The sequence below is a fragment of the Pan troglodytes genome, chromosome 8 (assembly GCF_028858775.2).
Source record: "Pan troglodytes isolate AG18354 chromosome 8, NHGRI_mPanTro3-v2.0_pri, whole genome shotgun sequence".
In the NCBI taxonomy this organism is placed as follows: Eukaryota; Metazoa; Chordata; class Mammalia; order Primates; family Hominidae; genus Pan; species Pan troglodytes.
The window spans coordinates 59,661,211-59,681,862 of record NC_072406.2 but is presented as its reverse complement, the minus strand read 5'-3'; the positions used below and the strand labels follow the sequence as shown (position 1 = coordinate 59,681,862).

Below are 20,652 nucleotides of genomic sequence, written 5' to 3'. Positions count from 1 at the left end.
GGGCAGTGGAATTGAAAATCATTTAAAAAAATATCCAAAATACCTAAGGAACTTGTATAAATAAATAGGAAAAAAAAAAGAGAAAAACATCAAGAAGCCCACAAAAAAGCAGATTTGTAAATGGGCAATGGATTTGAATAGACATTTAGCCATAGAAGGCATCCAGTTGGTGAAAAGGCTTATGGAAAGGTGCTCAGCATCACTGATTATCAGGAAAATGAAAATGAAAACCGCCACGAGTGGTTTAGACCATAGCGGCATGCATGAAAGTTTTCAGACCTCCAGTTGTTGGGAGTGGCTGAGGAGATTGGGGAGCTTCTGTCTGAGTTGGAAGAGTGGAGTCTCAACAAGAACCAGTGTATTCTGGACATGTGTACGCCCTGGAGTGTTCATGGCTGGATGCCTTGTCTACCTGTGCCTTACAGAGTGATACCATTGTGGTGTGGTCGATCAGAGGGGCAGGAGGCTTTCAGAGGGAGTGGGAAGTGGTGGGGCTTGGTTTGTTTGCCCATGGATGACAGCAAAAGTGAGTTGGCTTCCCAAGAACTTTTACCAGTAGCCTGTTTTGCTACAATTCTAGACCCAGACTGGGGTCCCAAGGCATCATAGCCCACAGCTTCTTAGCAAGTGCATGTTCAGTTGGATCCCCCAGCTCAGCCTGGGTCATCCCCACCTTCTGCCTCTTGGGCCATACATAGCTCAGCTCTGTACTGAGCCATCATCCCATGGTGAGCAAGACCCCATTCTTGGTCTTCAGTCTCTTTCCCTGCAGCATGCAATCAAGGTGGTGGCTGGAAGGGGCCAAGGAGCCACATGTCACAGTGCCCTGCTGCCTGAACAAGGACCAGAGGCCTGTGGAACACATGGCTCTCAGATTTCTCCCATTTGATGACTCATCAGCTGCCCCCACATGGCTTTCTAGCTCACAGCAGATCTAGCCTTCTCTGAGCAGTGAAGATGGGATGTTTTATGGTCATTTTCCCTGGTGCGCAGAGCCCAAGTGGAGTTCTTCAGCACACCCTACACCATCCCCTCACTAACACCCCCACCTGTCCAGTCTTACCTGCCTTCATATCAAAAGCACTCAGTTAACCCAGAGGGCTTCAGCCCTGCCCTGCCTGACTTTCTAGGAAACCCCTCTCTCCACCCACCCTAATCAGACACTGTCTGAAGGTTCCCCCTCATCATTTTAAAAGGAAGAGAAATTTTTCTGACATAGAGGTTCTGGTGAAGTGGCCAGCTCCCACATCACAGGGTGATGGCGGTTTGGACTGGACCAGGATCAGACAGTGCTGTCCTGGGGCTGGCCATCTGATAAGGGGCTCCAGAAAGGGCAGTGATGGACCCCTGGGAGGCTTTCTGCTCTCCTGATCACAGGTTTTTGGTGAGAGGACCTATTGGCCACTAGGGTGTCTGCGAGTGTGTGTGTGTGTGTGTGTGTGTGTGTGTGATGTGTGTTTACTTGGAGTGACTTCTTTCAGCATGAAGCGCACTGTTTTGCTGAATGTATCTCACTGTTTCCTGAAACTCAGTACATTCAGCTGGCTTAAGGGTCCTGGGGCCTCGCTGTGTCATATTTGCACAAGCCTAGTGTCTGTGCAGACTGTACACTGGAGTTCAGTTGTAAGACCCTTTTGATCCCTTATTCTGTTCCTGTAATAGAAAAGCCATTTCACTCAATGGAATAGAAACCCAGATCTAATGGAGAGATGTTCTAATCTGCCATACACTGGGGCAGTGGCCAGTGATTTGGACTTTGTGGCACAGATGGAAATTTCTAGGTTCTCTAGGTGGTAGGCAGAGGCCTCACTTTTTAAGAAACTCCCCCACTCCACCCCTGCCAATGAGGACGTTGCTTAGAGGTATTTCTATCAGTGTTGAGTAGAAGAGATCTTTTCTTGGTGTTGAATTTCAGGTAAGGATGCCAGCTTCTGCATATCAGGGTGGTGATGTTTGGGCTGCGACAGGTCTAGACAGCAGTCTGAAAGGGGGCTCAAGGAAGTAGCTGTGAAAGGCCCCTGGGATGTTTTCTGCTCCCCTTTCTGCAAATCCCCTGGAGGGAGATCCTGTTAGTCACTACGGGATGTGTGTGTGTGTGTGTGTGTGTGTGTGTGTGTGTGTGTTCATCACTTGTTGCTTGGGGGTGGGAAGAGACAACAACAACCTACAGAATCCATAGTTGTCAGTTCATCTCCCATCCTAGTCCAATCATGGCCTAACATCCTTAGCTACCGATCGCAGAGGAGACTGCGCATTTGTGTTCATGTGGCCTTGGATGTTGGCAGATTCAGATTGGTGCCCCAGGCATCTGTGCCTGTAACTGCAGTTTCAGCGGGCTCAGGACCAGGCTAAAGGGCCTCCAAGCTTCCTCCAGTTTCCTGGTGCATGCATGTGCAATATGCTCCCCTGGCCTGGGTCTTTCCTGCCGCTTCTTGCCAGTTGGGTCAGAACTAGCTTATTAACCAGTTTTTTTTCTGAGCTTTAATTGAACTGGCTCCAACCAGTTGGAGACTTGAAAAGAGCTACATGATAGTTATAGATTTTTAAAGATATATTATTATTTTAGAGTAGTTTTGAGTGTACAGCAAAATGGAGTGCAGAGTCCAGAGATCTCATATGCCCTCAATTCCTGTACACTCTCGGGTCACTCCACCAACAACCTCCTACACCAGAGCCACTTTGAAACATTAGAAAATATATATGAGCATTCAGAAATGTATAAACTAGGCAGCCCCAGACTGCAAGCAGCTCAGAGGTCCAACAGAGAGGCTTAGGGAGGGTGGGGGAAGAATTTTATATGGTGAATGTGGAAGAAAAAGAAAATACTTGATTGGGTAAAGTGGAGCAGTGGCCTCATTTGGAACATTACAGTGGAAGGTCTCCAGTTAGATGTTAGTTGGTGGTTTCTGATTGGTTAAGCTTAAGTTTCCTTTTATTATTTACACTGAGTCAAGTTTTGGTTTATTTAAGGAGGAATTGAGTGCACTGCAGCCACCTCAGCCTCATGGCCACCTGTTTATTTGATTATTTTTAACAGAGAAGATCCTTTTAAAAATATCTGTTACCCTGGCTGGAGTGCAGTGACGTGATCACGGCTCACTGCAGCCACAACCTTCCAGCTCAGGTGATCCTCCCACCTCAGTGCTCCCCACCCTGAGTAGCTGGGACTACAGGCATGTGCCACCACACCACCATGCTAGGCTAATGGTTTGTATTTGTTTGAGAGATGCAGTTTCCCTAAGTTGCTTAGGCTTCTTTTGAACTCTTAGACTCAAATAATCTGCCTGCATTGGTCTCCCCAAGTGCTGGAATTACAGGCCATCTAAACCTTTTATCTCAGATTTGCCTTGTGACAAAAGGAGGGGTACTTTTTCTGACATGATGAGGCAGAGAAAGGTGAGGTGGGCGCATCCTGTGCATATGATTTTCTCAGGTGATGGGAATATGGTCGGCTCTTGCCTAATGGGATATATTTTCTCTTTGAATGATTTGGCAAGATATCAGATGAGAGAAGTTGAATACATGTTAGAAGAACATAGAAAAAATAGGTTATACACGTTGGGTTTCTGAAGAAATGATGTCATTGGAGAAACAAAACTTTTATTGATTTCTGGAAACATTTAGGGCCAATTTTTTGTGTAAGTAATTTGAATTTATGATGATATCTCTGACCACTTTTTGATATTTTTTCTGGTTCAGGTGAGTGGTGTCATTGAGCAAACACAAAGTCGGGCTCATCCAAGGATGAGATTTTGCCAGAGAAAGGACGAGCAGCAAGTCAGGGAGCTTAAGGTAATTATGAGAAAGTGACTATCTAAAATTGCTTAGGTAGAAGGAGACAGATTGGATTTTTGTGTGTTTGGTATTTGGGATAAGAGGGATGTGGGTGTGTACTTGACATGGGTTGTTTATTCTCTCTCTCTCTCTTTTTTTTTTTTTTTTGAGAGGGAGTCTCACTCTGTTGCCCAGGCTGGAGTGCTGTGGCACAGTCTTGGCTCACTGCAACCTCTGCCTCCCGGGTTCAAGGGATTCTCCTGCCTCAGCCTCCCGAGTAGCTGGGATTACAGGCGCCTGCCACCACGCCCGGCTAATTTTTGTGATTTTTTTTTTAGTGGAGACGAGGTTTCACTATGTAGGCGAAGCTGGTCTCGAACTCCTGACCTCAGATGATCCACCCGCCTCAGCCTCCCAAAGTGCTGGGATTACAGGCGTGAGCCACCGCGCCTGACCTGTTTATTCTCTTAAGAGAGAAAATGAGGGGATTAGTGGACTGTAGTTCTGGACAAGGTGGAAAACTCTTAAAGTGGAAGTATTGGGGTGAGTGCTCTGACATGCTAGGATGGTGCAGTCAGTCCCTTCACCCAGAAATCAGTAGAATGTTAGCAGTTCTGACTCAAACCTTGTGAAAAACAGGTGGTGGAAAGGAAATCCCTCACAGCAACTGGCACCATAATCAAGACAATGTTTGCAGAATAAATGGAGTTACCTGCTTTCAGCCCCGGGTCGTAGCTATTGTCTGCCCTGCTGATATGTGATAATAATTTGTGATCCTGTTGTCTTAAAATGGGGTCACTCATCTCCAGTAGAATTAAGTCCACAGTGAAGTTGTCCCCCCATCCCCAAAGAGATAAACATATATGAATGAACTCACGTGATAACAACTACTGCTGCCTGGGATCGTGAGAGACCTGAACTGAACTGATAGGAAGTGAAAGGTGGCTGAGATAATGAGAATAGACCCATCTGCAGAGGATCATAAAACCAGCAAAGACAAGATCTTGTCTAAGATGCCTTCACAAACTTTGTCTGTGAGAACTCTTAAGGATTTCACCAGACCTGTTGGCTGCTGCTGTGATCTCTGCCCAAGAGGAGCCTCTGACCAACATCCAAAGGGCTTCTGGACCCACTGGACTCCTCTGTAGGTACCTTGGTCTCCCGATCCATGGCTGTGTTTTTTTACTCCCTTTATCGCTGCCTGTGTGTAGAATGATAATTGCACAATTGATAGTGTGAAGACCTCTTGATAAATGGTAAATCTGAGCGTATGTATTTGGCTGACATGTTATTGTGAAACCTCACAGCTTCAGTCAGTGTCAACGCAGCTAGGGAGCATGTGCCTAATGCACATATCACTGGGCATAGTCTACAGGCACCTAATAACTCAGGTACCTTAACAGTCACTAATGAGTGTCTCTCCAAGGACTAAACAATGGAAGACTGGAGAAGATGCTATTCATTAAGATATCTCAAGAATATGGAAGACACTTACTCGCTTCTCATGGGACAGGACTTTATAGGGCACCTGAAAAAACTCCCATGAAAAATCACTTTTACAAAATGTCAAGTTATGATATCCAAGATGAAACCAATGAGTCACAACATTCACATAATACACTGTACAACCCTGATCTCTTGACTGTCATGAAATGTTTCTTACCTCTAAACCAAAGTTTCATTTTATAATTTAATTTTTCTCATTTTTTCTGTTCTCTTAGCTTAAGAAAAGATCATTACAAACTTTTTGTAAGTTTTTCATATATGCTTGCAAAGGGTTGTAAAACTTTATTGTGATTATTCTTGCTTTAAGCTGAAACTTCCCTAATCTTTCTTTAGAGATTGTGGCATAGCATGTTAGTTTCTTTTCCATATCCAATTGTTTTCTGTAATGAATACAGAAATACAGGCACTATCTTGTAACTTTAAATAGACATCATCTCAAGTCTACAACAATTATCCAAAATGGTATTTAATGACATTTCTAGGTCTTCAGACACTATTAATGCAGATTGTAGCCTCTAGGTCCTGAAGATTTTACTAGATACTGGTTACTGAAACTGAGCTTTCTTGAATTCTTTTTCCTTCCACTGTGGTTTCCCGCATTTCAACATATCACCTATTTTTGTCCTCAAAGGTTACTTAAATTTTTTCCACAGAATTAAATTAAATATGAATCATCCCTCCTCTGATTTTTGAAATGACCCTTTGCTTCCTATGATAATGATTCTTCTGGTCCGTTTTGTAGGTATATGTTAGAGTTTGTAAATAGTCACACATTTTGCAACTGCATATAATTTTCTTATTATTTTTTCCTCTTCCTCTAAAACTGCTGTTATTTCTTTTAACTTTTTGTGGGAAAAATTAAACCCATCTTTCACTTTGTTGATATACTTATTTATAATTGAACTCCTTGATTTTTGTTCGAATTGCTTTTCAAGTTACCCACTTTTAGGGAAGACATTATTTGGGTTTTGTTTAGTGTATCAGGCTTTTTTTAGTTAGTTGTATCAAGAAGTGTAGACTTTTCTATACATAATATCCTTTTTCCCACAGTATTTTTTTTTTTTTTTTTAAGTCTAGCCGGGTGCAGTGGCTCATGCCTGTAATCCCAGACTTTGGGAGGCCGAGGCAGGCGGGTCACAAAGTCAAGAGATGGAGACCATCCTGGCTAACACGTTGAAACCCCATCTTTACTAAAAATACAAAAAATTAGCTGGACATGGTAACGGGTGCCTGTAGTCCCAGCTAATCAGGAGGCTGAGGCAGGAGAATGGCATGAACCCAGGAGGCAGAGGTTGCAGTGAGCCGAGATCGTGCCACTGCACTGCAGCCTGGGTGACAGAGCAAGACTCCATCTCAAAAAAAAAAAAAAAATTCTGTTAAAATAAAGGTCATCAAAAGATATTTTCCTAAACCTTTCCTTTACCAGAAATATCTCTAGTGTCACATGGTCCTTTCTCCCTTCTTGCTTTTGTAGGAATCCAAAGCTAATCTGTCCCTGATCCGGATTGCACGCACCTGTGCCTTTTGGGGCCCTTCTGCATTAGTTCTTCCTTCTCTTCTAACCTCAAAAATGTGTTTTCTCTGTTGGCTCTTTCCCTTTAACATAGAAGTATACTCACGCTTTTGTTGAATCTTGAAATAAAAGGCTTCCTTTACCACATATCTCCCTTTAATACTACATCTCTCTTCTCAGCCAAATACTTGGGAAGAGAAGCCCTGAGTTTGTGTCATTGTTTTCTCACCTCCAGTTCACTACTTTACCCACTGCCTGACATCCAGCTCGCTCACACACATACACAAGCCCAATCACTAAGTTGCCATAGCTAATTTGTAGCTTTTCTGCCTTCCTGGCAAAATTTGACTCTGCATTGGGATAATACATGTCGAGTACCTATTGAACAGGCACTGTGCTAGGTGCTACTGTTATAGATGTGAAAAGAAGGCATCATCTCCTTTCTAACAACTCACAGGAGCAGCCATTCCTGATTCATACATGTCTCTTGACTCCCAGTGCTCACTTTTGCAAGCTTCACTTAATGCCGTGTAAATCACCCTATTCTCCAGGTCTTCTTTCTTCCCAGTTCTCCTTACTATACACAACTTCTCAAGGCAGTCACCTCCACACCCATGGCTTCAATTGCTTTCTCCATTCTCTGAGAACAATAGAATTTTAAATGGTTTTTTTCCACATATTAGCTTTATTTTATACAAGGTGCCTCACTTGCTGTAACCATAGATTCAAAGTTGCTCCATGAAAGTAATAAATGAAAAATGGTGATTTTTTAGCATGTAAATTTTAGGAAATTTCCCCAGTTACGCTTAATGGCTTGATTTAGTGTGTATGTTATTTTTGAAAACATATGTTGGGATGTCACAAATGGACTTAGCCTACAGAGATTTATATTCAACTTTTGAGCAGAGAGTTCCATTTTAATGTGACACTGAGAGTAAAAAACTATCTTTTCTTCCTTACCTATTTCTCTTCCTACATTCTCGGCCAGGAGGAAGGCACTGCTACACACCCAGTCTTCCCCAGCAGAGCCTGAGCAGCTCTGTTTTCCTTCTACTTCCCCTCTTCTTTCACATCTCATGACCAAACACTTCCTATTCTGTCTCCCAAATGATCACAGACTTTTTCCTCCACTTTTGTCACTGCCACTGCCCTTAGCATTACTCTGCCTTTAGAGAAAGTCTCTTAATTGGTTGGGTTGCTTCCTTCAGTCTTTATTATACAGACCACTACACGCACATCTGACAGAGACTTTTCACCTTTTTATGGTTGAATGACTGAAATTCCCAGAATAAAATTAAAACCACCCCAGCATCAAATTTGAGGTCAAATAGAGGTGGGTTTGTATCCCAGGTTCATATACTGTCCAGCAGTATGGTCTGAGAAAACTGACCTCCTTAAGCCTTTGTTTGTGTATCTGCCTACACTCATTGAGAGTTGGGACTATTTCACACATACAGTGCCTGGCATGTAGAAGGGACTTAATCAATGTTGAAAGAAGGGGAGGCATTTTAAAATTCACATCAAAAAAATGTTGTTCTGTTCGGGAGTGGTGGCTCATGCCCGCAATCCCAGCACTTTGGGAGGCCAAGGCAGGTGGATCACCTGAGGTCAGGAGTTCGAGATCAACCTGAACAACATGGTGAAGCCCCATCTCTACTAAAAATACAAACATTAGCTGAGCATGGGGGCGGGATCCTGTAATCCCAGCTACTTGGGAGGCTTAGGCACTTGAATGAGAATCACTTGGACCCAGGAGGTGGAGGTTGCAGTGAGCAATGATTGTGCCACTGCCTGGGCAATAGAGTGAGGCTCTGTCTCAAAAAAAAAAAATAAAAAGTAAAAAAATTCTTTTAAAAATATACGAATCTGGCTGGGCATGATGGCGCATGCCTGTAGTCCTAGCACTTTGGGAGGCTGAGGCGGGCCTGACCAACATGGAGAAACCCCGTCTCTAAGAAAAATACAAAATTAGCAGGGCATGGTGATGCATGCCTGCAATCCCAGCTACTTGGGAGGCTGAGGCAGGAGAATCGCTTGAGCTCGGGAGGCGGAGGTTGCAGTAAGCCAAGATCACACCATTGCACTCCAGCCTGGGCAACAAGAATGAAACTCCGTCTCAAAAAAAAAAAAAAAAAAAATAGTGTTCAGCAAGGTTGAAGCATAAAAGGTTAATAGCCAGAATCATTTATCAATTGTATTTCTATACATCTACAAGACACAATCTGAAAATGAAATTAGAGAAACAATTTCACTGGGCAACAAGAGCAAAACTTCGTCTCAAAATAATAATAATAATAATAATCATCATCATCATCATCATCATCATCTACAATGTCATTTCCCATCCAAGCTTGACTTCTGCCTTTACTTTCTGATATGGTTTTGCCATGTCCCCACCCAAATCTCATCATGAATTATAATCCCCATAATCCTGATGTGTCGAGGGAGGGGCCTAGGGGGAGGTGATTGGATCACGGGGGCAGTTATCCTCATGCTGTTCTTGTGATATTCAGTAAGTCCTCATGAGATCTTATAGGGTTTTGTTTTGTTTTGTTTTTTGGGATGGAGTCTTGCTCTGTTGTCCAGGCAGGAGTGCCATGGCACGATCTTGGCTCACTGCAGTCTCTGCCTCTTGAGTTCCAGTGATTCTCCTGCCTCAGCCTCCTGAGTAGCTGGGATTACAGGCATGCACCACCACACCCAGCTAATTTGTGTATTTTTAGTAGAGACAGGATTTCACTACATTCGCTAGGCTGGTCTCAAACTCCTGACCTCAGTTGATCCACCTGCCTTGGCCTCCCAAAGTACTCGGGTTACAAGTGTGAGCCACCGTGCCCAGCTGAGATCTGATGGTTTTATACATGTTTGACAGTTGCTCCTTCACATGTTCCCACTCTCTTTGCGGCCACCATGTAACTTGGACCTGCCCTTCTGCCATGATTGTAAGTTTCCTGAAGGACTTCCCCCTCTGCCATGATTGTAAGTTTCCTGAGGCCTCCCCAGCCATGTGAAACTGAGTCAATTAAACCTCTTTCCTTTAAAAATTACCCAACCTCAGGTATTTCTTTATATCAGTGTGAAAACAGACTGCTATACTTTCTGATACTCATGCTTAAGCAATTGGGGAATTCAGACTACCTGGGATCAAACTATGGCCCCACCCTTAGCAGTCATGTGACCTTGGGGAGGTTACTTACCTTCTCCGTCTCAACAACTTCTGTAAAATCTGTAACATGAGATTGTTTCTGAGGGTTAAATGAGCATAGCACAGTGGGGACACTGTCAGGCACACACTACTTGCCAGATGTCGAGTATTCATCTTTATTGAAATAGGACTGTGGTAAGCCACTTTATGGCTCTCGATTTTGTATGAGAAAATCATGCTTAGTACCTTGTTAGTAAAAGAAAGAAAACCTGAAAGTCCCTGCCATGGAAGGAAGAAATAGTGGGGAGAAAAGGGAGTTGGTAAGTTTCAGCATTTCAGAGCTTGGAGGGACAAGTTAGGTTTCTATTTTATGGAGAAGGAGGTGGAGGCAGGATGGGTCCTAAGGTGTCATTCAACACACACAGCCATAACTCTTTATTGAGAGTAGAGCTAGGGCCCCAGGGATTGCTGTGGTCAAGTTGCGGACAAAAATGACCACTCGTTGGAAGACAGGAGAGGAGTGTTTAGTTACAAAAGCAGTCAACAATTCAGGTGTATCTATATTCAGTCAGCAAATAAAAGTTGTTCAACTTGGTTGCTAATGGGACCCACTCTACTGAGGCTTTGTATAGAACTCATAGAGGAAGATGGCTTCAAGTAATGAACTACCCTGTGCTTTTCTTAGGACTAAAATCTCAGGAAGCTGGTGATGAATGAAAACCTTAGTCCCACTGGCACTGCACGAGGGGCCAGGAGAGCAGCAGCATCATAAGCCACAGGGTGGGGCAGCCAAGGCAGGGGCATTCTGAGCTGTTGGGGAGGGGTGGCAGGCAGGGTGGGGCACTGTGAGCTGTCGGGGAGGGCATTGTGAAGTGTGGGGTGGGGCATTGTGTGCCACATGCCTGGGCTCCCACCTGGGACCAGTGGGCTTCAGTCTGTAGGTGACTACGGAAGGAGGAGGAGCTCCATCTGTTCTCTCTTCAGGCAGTTGTTGTGTCTCTCAGCGCTTGTTGGGTTCACAACCTATTAAATAAGCTGGCTGGTCTTCACCCTCCCAGACAAGTCAACTCAGGGGAGGCAGCAGGGTGCGGGCCTTGGCCTGCAGCCCTAGCCGGGGCCGGGGCTGCGGCTGGGGCCAGGGCTGGTGCCCGGGGCCGCGCTGTGAGGTGGGCAGGCGAGGAGCGGGAAGACCATCTCTGCAAGTGCAGCATAGCCTTGGCCTAGGACAGCGGGAGTGCGTGGCCAAAGCTGTGAGCAGAGGCACAGGTGGTGGCAGACAGTAGAGGCGCCCCATGGGGAACATACTGACCTGTCGTGTGCACCCTAGCGTCAGCCTCGAGTTTGACCAGCAGCAGAGGTCGGTGTGTCCCTCTGAATCTGAGATCTATGAGGCAGGAACTGGGGACAGGATGGCAGGAGCGCCCATGGCTGCTGCTGTACAGCCTGCTGAGGTGACTGTTGAAGTTGGTGAGGACCTCCACATGCACCACATTCATGACCGGGAGATGCCTGAAGGTAAGGAGGTGATAGGTGCCATCTACCCTCGGTTTGCCTCTGGCTGCTGCTGACCCCAAGGTTCCCTTTGAGGCATCCCCCACTTCGAGCTCCTTTCTGCTTGTAGCCAGCTTTCCCGGGGGCTGGCCAGGAACAAAAGCTGGCTCTGCCTTGAATTCCCACCCCTTAGTCTTTCCCCACCGAGTCCAGTCAGTTTCTTTTCGCCTCCCCTCCCAATCGCCCAGTTCTTGCTCTCTCATCTCATTCTCCCAGGCTGGCATGGGACCATTTATTTATGGCTCTTGTCAAATAAGCAGCAGTTGAATAAATGAGTTGATAAATTTTTATAAATGATTACGTCTTTTTTCTTTTCTCCCTCTATACATATAGCTTTGGAGTTTAACCTTTCTGCCAATCCAGAGTCAAGCACAATATTCCAGAGGAACTCTCAAACAGATGGTGAGACAACAGTGTCTGTAGCTCTGTTTATTATCCTGTGGGACTTTGTTTAGGCTTCTTTGAGCTATTCTCTTCCTTTTCTCAATAAAAACTCAAATATCCCAACTTTTCAGTACCCATCTTATTTTTTCTTTGTACCTATCCAGATGGTACCTAAGTGAAGGAACCAGGTAAGTGCCTAATTGTTTCCTTTGTTAAAGTAGCCAAATCTCAGGACAGTTCCTATTCAAATATTTGGGGATTTCTTATTTAAAATCAGAATGGAGGTTGCCACGGGAGAGGCTATATGGTATTCTTAATGGGCTGCTTTAAGTCACCTTGATAGAAGCTGCTTAGTTTCTTCTAACTGTAATTTGAACACAGAAGGAAAAAGAAAAAAGGAGAGTGCTTAAAATAATTGTGAAAGGTGTGAAATGTCACAGCCGGGGCTGCAGAAAAATGGTTGTGTGTGTGTGTTTGGGGTTTCTCAAAGGAGTTTACCTATGAGGCTCTGATTACTTTAAAATTCTTACTTTAACAGAAAATGTGTCTCTAGATTTATTCTGGTGACTTAACAGACTTTATTTACTTCCTTGTTCTAAAAGAGAGGTGGGGATTGTTTCATGGTCAAAACTTTCAAAAGACATGAAACGTCAATGTAGACTTTTAATGCGTAATATAAAGATTGCAGGTTAAAATGTCAGACCTTCCCTGTAAGAGTGTTTGCTGCCATGGCTCCCCCTTTGTCCCTTCCCCTCCTGACAATAGCATCTTGTGCAAAGATAAGAAAGTTACAGTTTTGGCTGGGCTTGGTGGCTCACGCCTGTAATCCCAGCACTTTGGGAGGCCGTGGCAGGCGGATCACCTGAGGTCAGGAGTTCGAGACCAGCCTGGCCAACATGGTGAAACGCTGTCTCTACTAAAAAAGAAAATACAAAAATTAGCTGGGCGTAGTGGCGCCTGACTGTAGTTCCAGCTACTCACAAGGCTGAGGCAGGAGAATTGCTTGGACCTGGGAGGTGGAGGTTGCAGTGAGCAGAGATCACGCCAATGCACTCCAGCCTGGGTGACAGAGCGAGACTCCGTCTCACAAAAAAAAAAAGGAAAGAAAGTTGGAGTTTTTTAGTCTCTACACTGTTGGCAGAGGCAGGGGATGGGAGCCGGTAGAAAAGAGAAAACAATTAGTTGGTTTGCCTCTAAAATTTTGCAAAGAGATGAATCTAAGTAAAAGTAATTCTGGGTAATAATATGGTTCTTGAATAAAAACTGAAATTTTCAAAATAGAAAACATTGCATCATAAACGTATTAAATCCAGTTGGCTTATTGGTTTCATTTAAATGCCAGAGATTTCATTACTGTAGAGGAAATGTCTTATAGCTCTTCTATTTAAACTTCGGTTGGGCTCTTAATTTTTAAAGAGGTAGGATAATTAAGACTCATTATGAGTGTGACTTTGTAACTTGGAAGTACTATCTTCACATTTCAAGATATTTAAGGATTGCTTTAGAATAAACAAATGCATTATGTGAATTAATTGATTGTACCTTTATACACAAAGCATGTAAGTACTTGTGTAAACTTATACTCTGCTTGGTGATGTTAGGAAAGCCTGATGGATGTTACACACCAGTTAGTAGATGGGTAGTGTTGGATGAGAGCCCAAAAATGGCTCTTTATTGTCATTCTTTAGGATTACAGCACAGTTTATGTATGTCTCACTTGGCCCTTTCCAATACAAATAAGGCCTGTGTATGTTCTCCCTATGTATTGCTAATGAAGAAATGAAAACTTAGAGATATCACATGACTATGGAAGACAGCTACTCAAGAGAACTAAGGTTCTGTGTCCTCAGAATGAAATGGAAGTGACAGATATGATGAATTTACTTTTTAAAAATTTTAAAAACTCTAGAATACATCTTATATTTTGCCTATAAAATAGACTGTCTTTTAAAACTTACGGCCATCTTGATTTATTTTATGCAAAGTTGATTTTACACAACTCAAAGCCAAAATTTACCTCTTCTTTTTTTTTTTTTTTTTTAAATAAAGGAGGGTGTCATTGTGTTACTCATGCTGGCCTCAACTTCCTGACCTGGGTTCAAGTGATTTTCCCATCTCAGCCTCCTGAGTAGCTGGGACTACAAGCATGTGCCATCTTGCCTGACTCTATCTTATGTCTGTACATTCATTTCAATGGATAAGAATCAAAGTAGAGATAGTGAAATAGCCTAAATGCAGCAGTCGAATAAACGAGTTGATAAATTTTTATCAATGATTACATCTTTTTTTCTTTTCTTCCTCTATGCATATAGCTTTAGAGTTTAACCCTTCTGCCAATCCAGAGGCAAGCACAATATTCCAGAGGAACTCTCAAACAGATGGTGAGATGACATTGTTTTTTCCGCCAAGAGAAAGAATAAAAGCTCTTGTTTGATCAGGTTATAGAAAGTATTTAGAAAAACTCATACTGGTTTTAAATTTTTCACCTTTTCACATGTTCACTTGTCTTATTTTAATATGTGATATACTTTCCTTTAGTTGTTATGATGTTAGTGAAAACGTGTAACCTTTTTGTTTATACATTTTGCCATCTTTTTATCAACACAATTAATTTGTCATGTGATGGAGGAGTCATGGATTTCTCTTTATAATTCTTGGATTTATCTTTATTTATAATTAATGGATTTATCTTTATTTGTAATCCCTTTTCCCTTGCTCCAAAAAGTACATTTTAAAGATGAATGATAGAACTTAGGCTTCAGCTTGGTTTTCATTTAAACAAATTAAAAAACATAGTTGTTTATCATCAGGGATTGAATCTGTGATTTGGGCCTCCTCTTACACAGTCCTCTGACCACATTCATTTACCACATCCAAGTTCATGCTACTCAAAAGTTTTAGGTTATTAACTTTTTCATTTGATGTAATGTAAATTTAAAGATGTCCTACTCCTGCTTATTTCCCTTAATGTTATGTTAAATCCTCACTTATTTGCCAACAAGCCATACACAGCCAAGTTTTCCAGTTGACTTAAACAGCAAGAATACAAGTGAGGGTTCTATAATAATATGCGAAGTAATGCAGCACAGTAAAACACGGGAGTTTGTAACCTTTGTTTTTATAGTTTGAGTAGGCTTTGCCCATCTTGAGTCAGTTATTTCTGGTTAGAATTTGTCTTCATTTTTTACATTACTATAAAGAGATACCTAAGGCTGGGTAATTTATAACAAAAAAGAGGTTTAATTGGCTCAAAGATTTTCAGGCTGTACAAACATGGCTTTAACATCTGCTTCTGGTGAGGGCCTCAGCAAACTTACAATCATGATAAAAGGCAAAGGGGAAGCAGGTGGTTCCACACGGTGAAAGAGAGAGGGGAAGGGCGAAGGTACCACACTCTTTTTTTTTTTTTTTTTTGAAATGGAGTCTCACTCTGTTGCCCAGGCTGGAGTGCAATGGCACAATCTTGGCTCACTACAACCTCCATCTCCCAGGTTCAAGCAATTCTCCTGCCTCAGCCTCCCGAGTAGTTGGGACTATAGGTGGGCACCATAACACCTGGCTAATTTCTGTATTTTTGGTAGAGACAGGGTTTCACCATGTTAGCCAGGCTGGTCTGAAACTCCTGACCTCAAGTGATCTACCCGCTTCAGCCTCCCAAAGTGCTGGGATTACAGGCTTCAGCCACCGCACCTGGCCAGTACCACAGTCTTTTAAATTACCATAATGAGAATTTGCTTATTACCATGGGGATGGGACCAAGCCATTCATAAGGAATCCACTGCCATTACCCAAACACCTCCCACTAGGCCCTATCTCCAACATTAAGGGTCACATGTTAACATGAGACTTGGAGGGGCAACATATCCAAAACATATCAGAATTGTATTTCCCAGTTCCTTCCAGAGCCATGGGCTTCTTACACCTAGAGAGCATGGAAGCAGTAAAAGAAAAGCTATTCCATGTCCGTCACTCTTCAGTGGTAGGAATTTTTGCCTACAAGGCCCTTCCAGCATCAAAGGCAGAGGCAGTGTAGGAAACAAAGCATGGCCCAAGTCCCTCTTGGGGCTTTTATTATTCTGGCCTCTTTTTAGAGGAAAAAAAATGATTTTTTGTGCTGCAGACACCATGTCCAATTAGATTTGTATACTCATTTTAACATCAAAATTTAGGCCAGGCTCTGTGGCTTACACCTGTAATCCCAGCTCTTTGGGAGGCTGAGGTGGGTGGATCACGAGGTTAGGAGATCAAGACCATCCTGGCTAACACAGTGTAACTCTGTCTTTACTAAAAATACAAAAAACCATTAGCTAGGTATGGTGGCACATGCCTGTAGTCCCAGCTAGTCAGGAGGCTAAGGCTGAAGAATTGGTTGAACCTGGGAGGCAGAGGTTGCAGTGAGCTGAGATCCCGCCACTGCACTCGAGCCTAGGTGACAGAGTGAGACTCCATCTCAAAAAAAAAAAAAAAAAATTAAGATACGTTACTTTCCAGTTGTGTAAAGACCGTTTTTTAATTTTGATTTGTTTTTAGTTACATATTAGTAGATAACCACTAAGTGTGGTTCAATATGCTTACAGGGATTCTGTTGCATCTAGAGATAGGTGTCTGGTCAGGAAGTAGTTCTTAGAGCTGTTAGCTCTTAGAGTCTGATAATTAAAGTAAGCTATGTGTAAATGCAGAATGAGAGAATACTAATGGATCATGGCTCATATATGCAACAGTTAAACTTTTTATTAGCTAAATTTTTCATCTGGCCTAATTTTTTTGCCCTTTTCTTTTGTACATGAGGATTCTTTCATTTGTGTGTAATAGAAACAAAAAGTAAACTAAATGAAAAACTAAGTTTTTAGATTTGACTTATGAAATTAATCATGCCAGATAATTTAAGTTATAAATTATTGAAAATTATTTTTTAATGGAATTTTGTCTCATTTTACATAGGAGTAATCAGTAAGATGTTAACAACTACTTTTATTTTATGGTATTCGTATCAGAAGTGACCAGTTTTTTTTTTTTTATTCTTAGTTATAGAAATAAGAAGAAGCAACTGTGCAAACCATGTAAGTAAACACTCAAATAGTTAAGAAATTGATAGTTTGACATAAAAGGATGTCTCTCTTGATTTCTTTAAATTACAATGTGGACCTGGTGGTGGTAGCATGGACCTCTTTTTGTGGATTTTCTAAATCTCTTCTATTTTCCTGAGTATTAAATTTATCCAGAAAAGTGTTTAGCTTAGCGTGTCCACCTTTTAAAGATTTCTGACATTTAAGTTAAATTTCAATAGTCTGGTTCAAAAGATCTGCCTTAAGGCTGGGCATGGTGGCTAACGTCTGTAATCACAGCACTTTAGGAGGCCGAGGCAGGCTGATCATCTGAGGTCAGGAGTTTGAGACAACCCTGACCAACATGGTGAAATTCTGTATCTACTAAAAATACAAAAGTAGCCAGGCGTGGTGGTGCATGCCTGTAATCTCAGCTACTCAGGAGGCTGAGGCAGAAGAATCACTTGAACCCAGGAGGCGGAGGTTGCAGTGAGCCAAGATCGCGCCATTGCACTCCAGCCTGGGCGACAGAGCGAAACTCTGTCTCAAAAAAAAAAAAAAAAAAAAAAAAAAAAAAGGGCCTTAAATATTTAATCTTATTTTTAATGAAAGAACAAAAATAGAATAGTTAAGTTAATTGCCAGCACTGTCTATTGACTTTCTATCACAGCAGGTAAAAGCGTACCTTCCCCGCTACACCATGGTCTTATGTTTCTCCCTGTGTTTCTTCCAATTGTAGCACAATTTTTAATTAAATCAGTAATATTTACATGATTATGACTCTGCAAATATTATTCACTGCTAAGTCATATGGTGTTTTCACTGTGTCTCTGCATTCCATGTCCTTCATCCTGTCTCTGAAACAGTTCTGAAATCTGAGCACTTCTGCAATTCTCCTGGATCTTCTTTTTTCCTAGCCTGTGTTAGTTTATCTATCCAAATATCGTTAAGTAGCCTCTGGGTGCTCTGTTTGCTTTCACATCCATTATTTTTTAGCATGAAGCTAATTTTCTGAGTATATTCATTTGCCTATTTTCTAACAGCTGTTTTTCCCCCAAGTATTGTAGCATTTATCACATGCCTTTCAAAGATATTTTCCATCTGCGAAAACACATCTGTTCCTTTTTATGTGTGTGTGGGGGGCAACTTTCTTTGGCCTTTTGTCATCCTAGTTCAATATAGCGTGGGTTTCCCTAGATATGCTCGATGTCTGCTTTTCTGGGCTAACTCCTTAAAGTCTTTTGGGATCTCACGTAACTGCTGTCTTGTGTGGGATCGCCTGAGTCCTAGATTCTGTGTTTCCTTCTGTCCTGTTATCGTCTCTAGTTGTACTTGAACACATTTTCCTGGGTGGAGATGTTAAAATCCCTCCTCTTTGATAGAGAGTACACCTCTAGGTTGAATCTAAATTTTATGGTTCTGAAGACATTTTGCAGTTGTGCTCTTATTACAGTGTTGTTCTTGAATCTATTGCCAGTGTGGGATATGTTATTTACAACCAGGTTTTAGTTATCTGCGGAAGCTTTTTAGAATCTCTCTCTCTAAGGTTCTGAAATTTTATAACAGCTTGTTGGGGATCTTTTCATTTTATTGAGGCTACTAAACCTGCAGACTATCTCTTCTTGAGAATTCTTTTTTATTTTCTCTGTTACCTTTTTACTGATAGTCTTGTTATTCAGATGCTAGGCTGCTTAGACCAGTACACCTGCATTGATTTCTAATTTTTCCCCTTCTATTTTTTTCAGTTTGTCTTTTTATTCTAGTTCTGGGATATTCTGTGACTTTATCCTCTACTATTTCTATTGAATTTTATATTTTTTGAGAGTGTTTTAAGATTTTTTTTTAAAGTTTTGCTCCTGATTTTGACTGGTCCTATCAATTCCTTTTTTCTATTGTTTTGATCTCTTTTCTTGGAGGCTTCCCTCCAATGTGTGGTGGTCCCTGGCCTGCTTTATTTGGAAGCAGGATTTCTGTTAACTGATAGCACTCAGTGTGAGGCCTTAGAAGCCTGACTAGCTTTTCATTTGGGAGACCTCAGTGTATTATCTGGGGATCTTTATTGAAGACATTTCAGTTTCTTCTGAGAAGGATCTCCCAATTTTTGGCCTGGAAAGTAAAAGCAGGCCTGGAAAGGAAAAGCAGAGTTAGCGAAGAAAGTTGGAGTTCCATTTTTGGTGTACAGTTTTCTTTATATCTCAGGTTTAAGCCATGGTATCTCTGAGCCAGAAATTCTCAGGTTTGATATATCCAGAGAACACACATCTAAGTTTCTTGTCAGATGGAAGGACAGGTGGACTTGGGGCTCTAGTTAGAGATTTGCAACTGACCTTGCTGGCTTTTTTTTTTACATTTTACCCTACTTTCCAAAGTGCCATTTGCCTGTAAGTTCACAACCTGCCTTTAGTTCTGCAAGACAAACTGGCTTGCTTCTGTTCCAGTCACTTTCTGTAGGCACCAAAGTTGTGTTTCTGTGTTATTTACCACTCCTTTGTCTACTTTTTATGTCTCAGCATTTATTAAAAATTATCTCTGTCAACCTTCTGTGCTGGTCATGGGTGTAACCTTTATTTTATGACTAATGAGGCTTCCGGAGGGAGACGAAATAAATTTGTGGTCAATCTATTATATTTAATCCAAATTTAGGACCTGTGTTTAAATCAAAGTCTAATTTGAGTATAATGATATTAAGCCAGAAAATTTTTTAAATTAATGAATCTATAATAAGCATATTACACTTTTCTCCTAAGGCCTTGTTTAATATTTTCATTCCAAGTTTATCCACTGCCATATGCTTCCCATTACTTCACAACATAAATGGAGCTGTTTTCCTGAATGCCCAAGGTGTTCGAAATATTTAAGTTAATTAAGATTTGTTCATTTTGGCCGGGCGCGGTGGCTCACGCCTGTAATCCCAGCACTTTGGGAGGCCGAGGCGGGCGGATCACGAGGTCAGGAGATCGAGACCATCCTGGCTAACACGGTGAAACCCCGTCTCTACTAAAAATACAAAAAATTAGCCACTGCACTCCAGCCTGGGCGATAGAGCGAGACTCCGTCTCAAAAAAAAAAAAAAAAAAAAAAAAAGATTTGTTCATTTTTAGCCTGGTCAACATAGCAAGACCTCATGTCTACAAAAAGGTTAAATAACAAATTAGCCAGGCCTGGTGGCATGCGCCTTTCGTATTACCTACTCAGGAGGCTGAGGCAGAGGATCGCCTGAGCTCAGGAGTTTGAGGCTGCAGTTAACTATAATTGCACCACTGCACTCCAGCCTGGGTAACCAAGGGAGACCCTGTCTCGGAAAAAGGAAAAAAGTTACTAATTCTTTAAAAACGTAACTAAAATTTGTCTTGCCCAAAAGGAGAGTGAAAAATATGAACTTTAGTCTTTGTTTTATTTTATGTTTGCTGAGAAAAATGCTGTACTTTATTTATTTATTTATTATTTCCATAGGTTTCTCGGGGAACAGGTGGCATTTGGTGACATGACTAAGTTCTCTAGTGATGATTTGTGAGATTTAGGTGCACCCATCACCTGAGCAGTATCCGCTGAGCCCAATTTGTAGTCTTTTATCCCTCACCCTCCTCCCAGCCTTTCCCCCAAGTCCCCAAAGTCCATTGTATCATTCTTATGGCTTTGCATCCTCATAGCTTAGCTCCCACGTATGAAAGAGAACATGATATTTGGTTTTCCATGCTGAGTTATTTCACTTAGAATAATAGTCTTACTTCCAT

The 20,652-nt window shown here is 42.0% G+C and overlaps 2 protein-coding genes across 9 annotated transcripts in view; both read left to right on the top strand.

The window, feature by feature from the left end:
* The window catches only part of LOC107973101 (uncharacterized), a 76,265-nt gene extending 66,425 nt beyond the window's left edge, over window positions 1-9,840 (top strand). For 5 of the 8 annotated variants that reach the window (XR_010146615.1, XR_010146614.1, XR_010146613.1 and 2 more), the window contains 2 exons: window positions 3,700-3,792; window positions 4,414-9,840. Coding sequence is in view for 5 of the 8 variants with exons in the window: in XM_063780655.1 (XP_063636725.1) it covers window positions 3,700-3,792; window positions 4,414-4,476 (156 nt within the window). In the remaining 3 variants the exon portion in view is untranslated. The other 3 variants (XM_063780656.1, XM_063780657.1, XM_063780658.1) reach the window with 3 other exon arrangements.
* Window positions 9,841-9,971: 131 nt separating this feature from the next.
* The window catches only part of LOC112204587 (arf-GAP with GTPase, ANK repeat and PH domain-containing protein 5), a 28,702-nt gene continuing 18,021 nt past the window's right edge, over window positions 9,972-20,652 (top strand). The window contains exons 1-4 of the mRNA XM_054660119.2: window positions 9,972-11,453; window positions 11,823-11,891; window positions 14,186-14,254; window positions 16,899-16,933. Coding sequence (XP_054516094.2) covers window positions 11,231-11,453; window positions 11,823-11,891; window positions 14,186-14,254; window positions 16,899-16,933 — 396 coding nt within the window. The 5' untranslated portion in view covers window positions 9,972-11,230. The remainder of the gene's footprint in view (window positions 11,454-11,822; window positions 11,892-14,185; window positions 14,255-16,898; window positions 16,934-20,652) is intronic.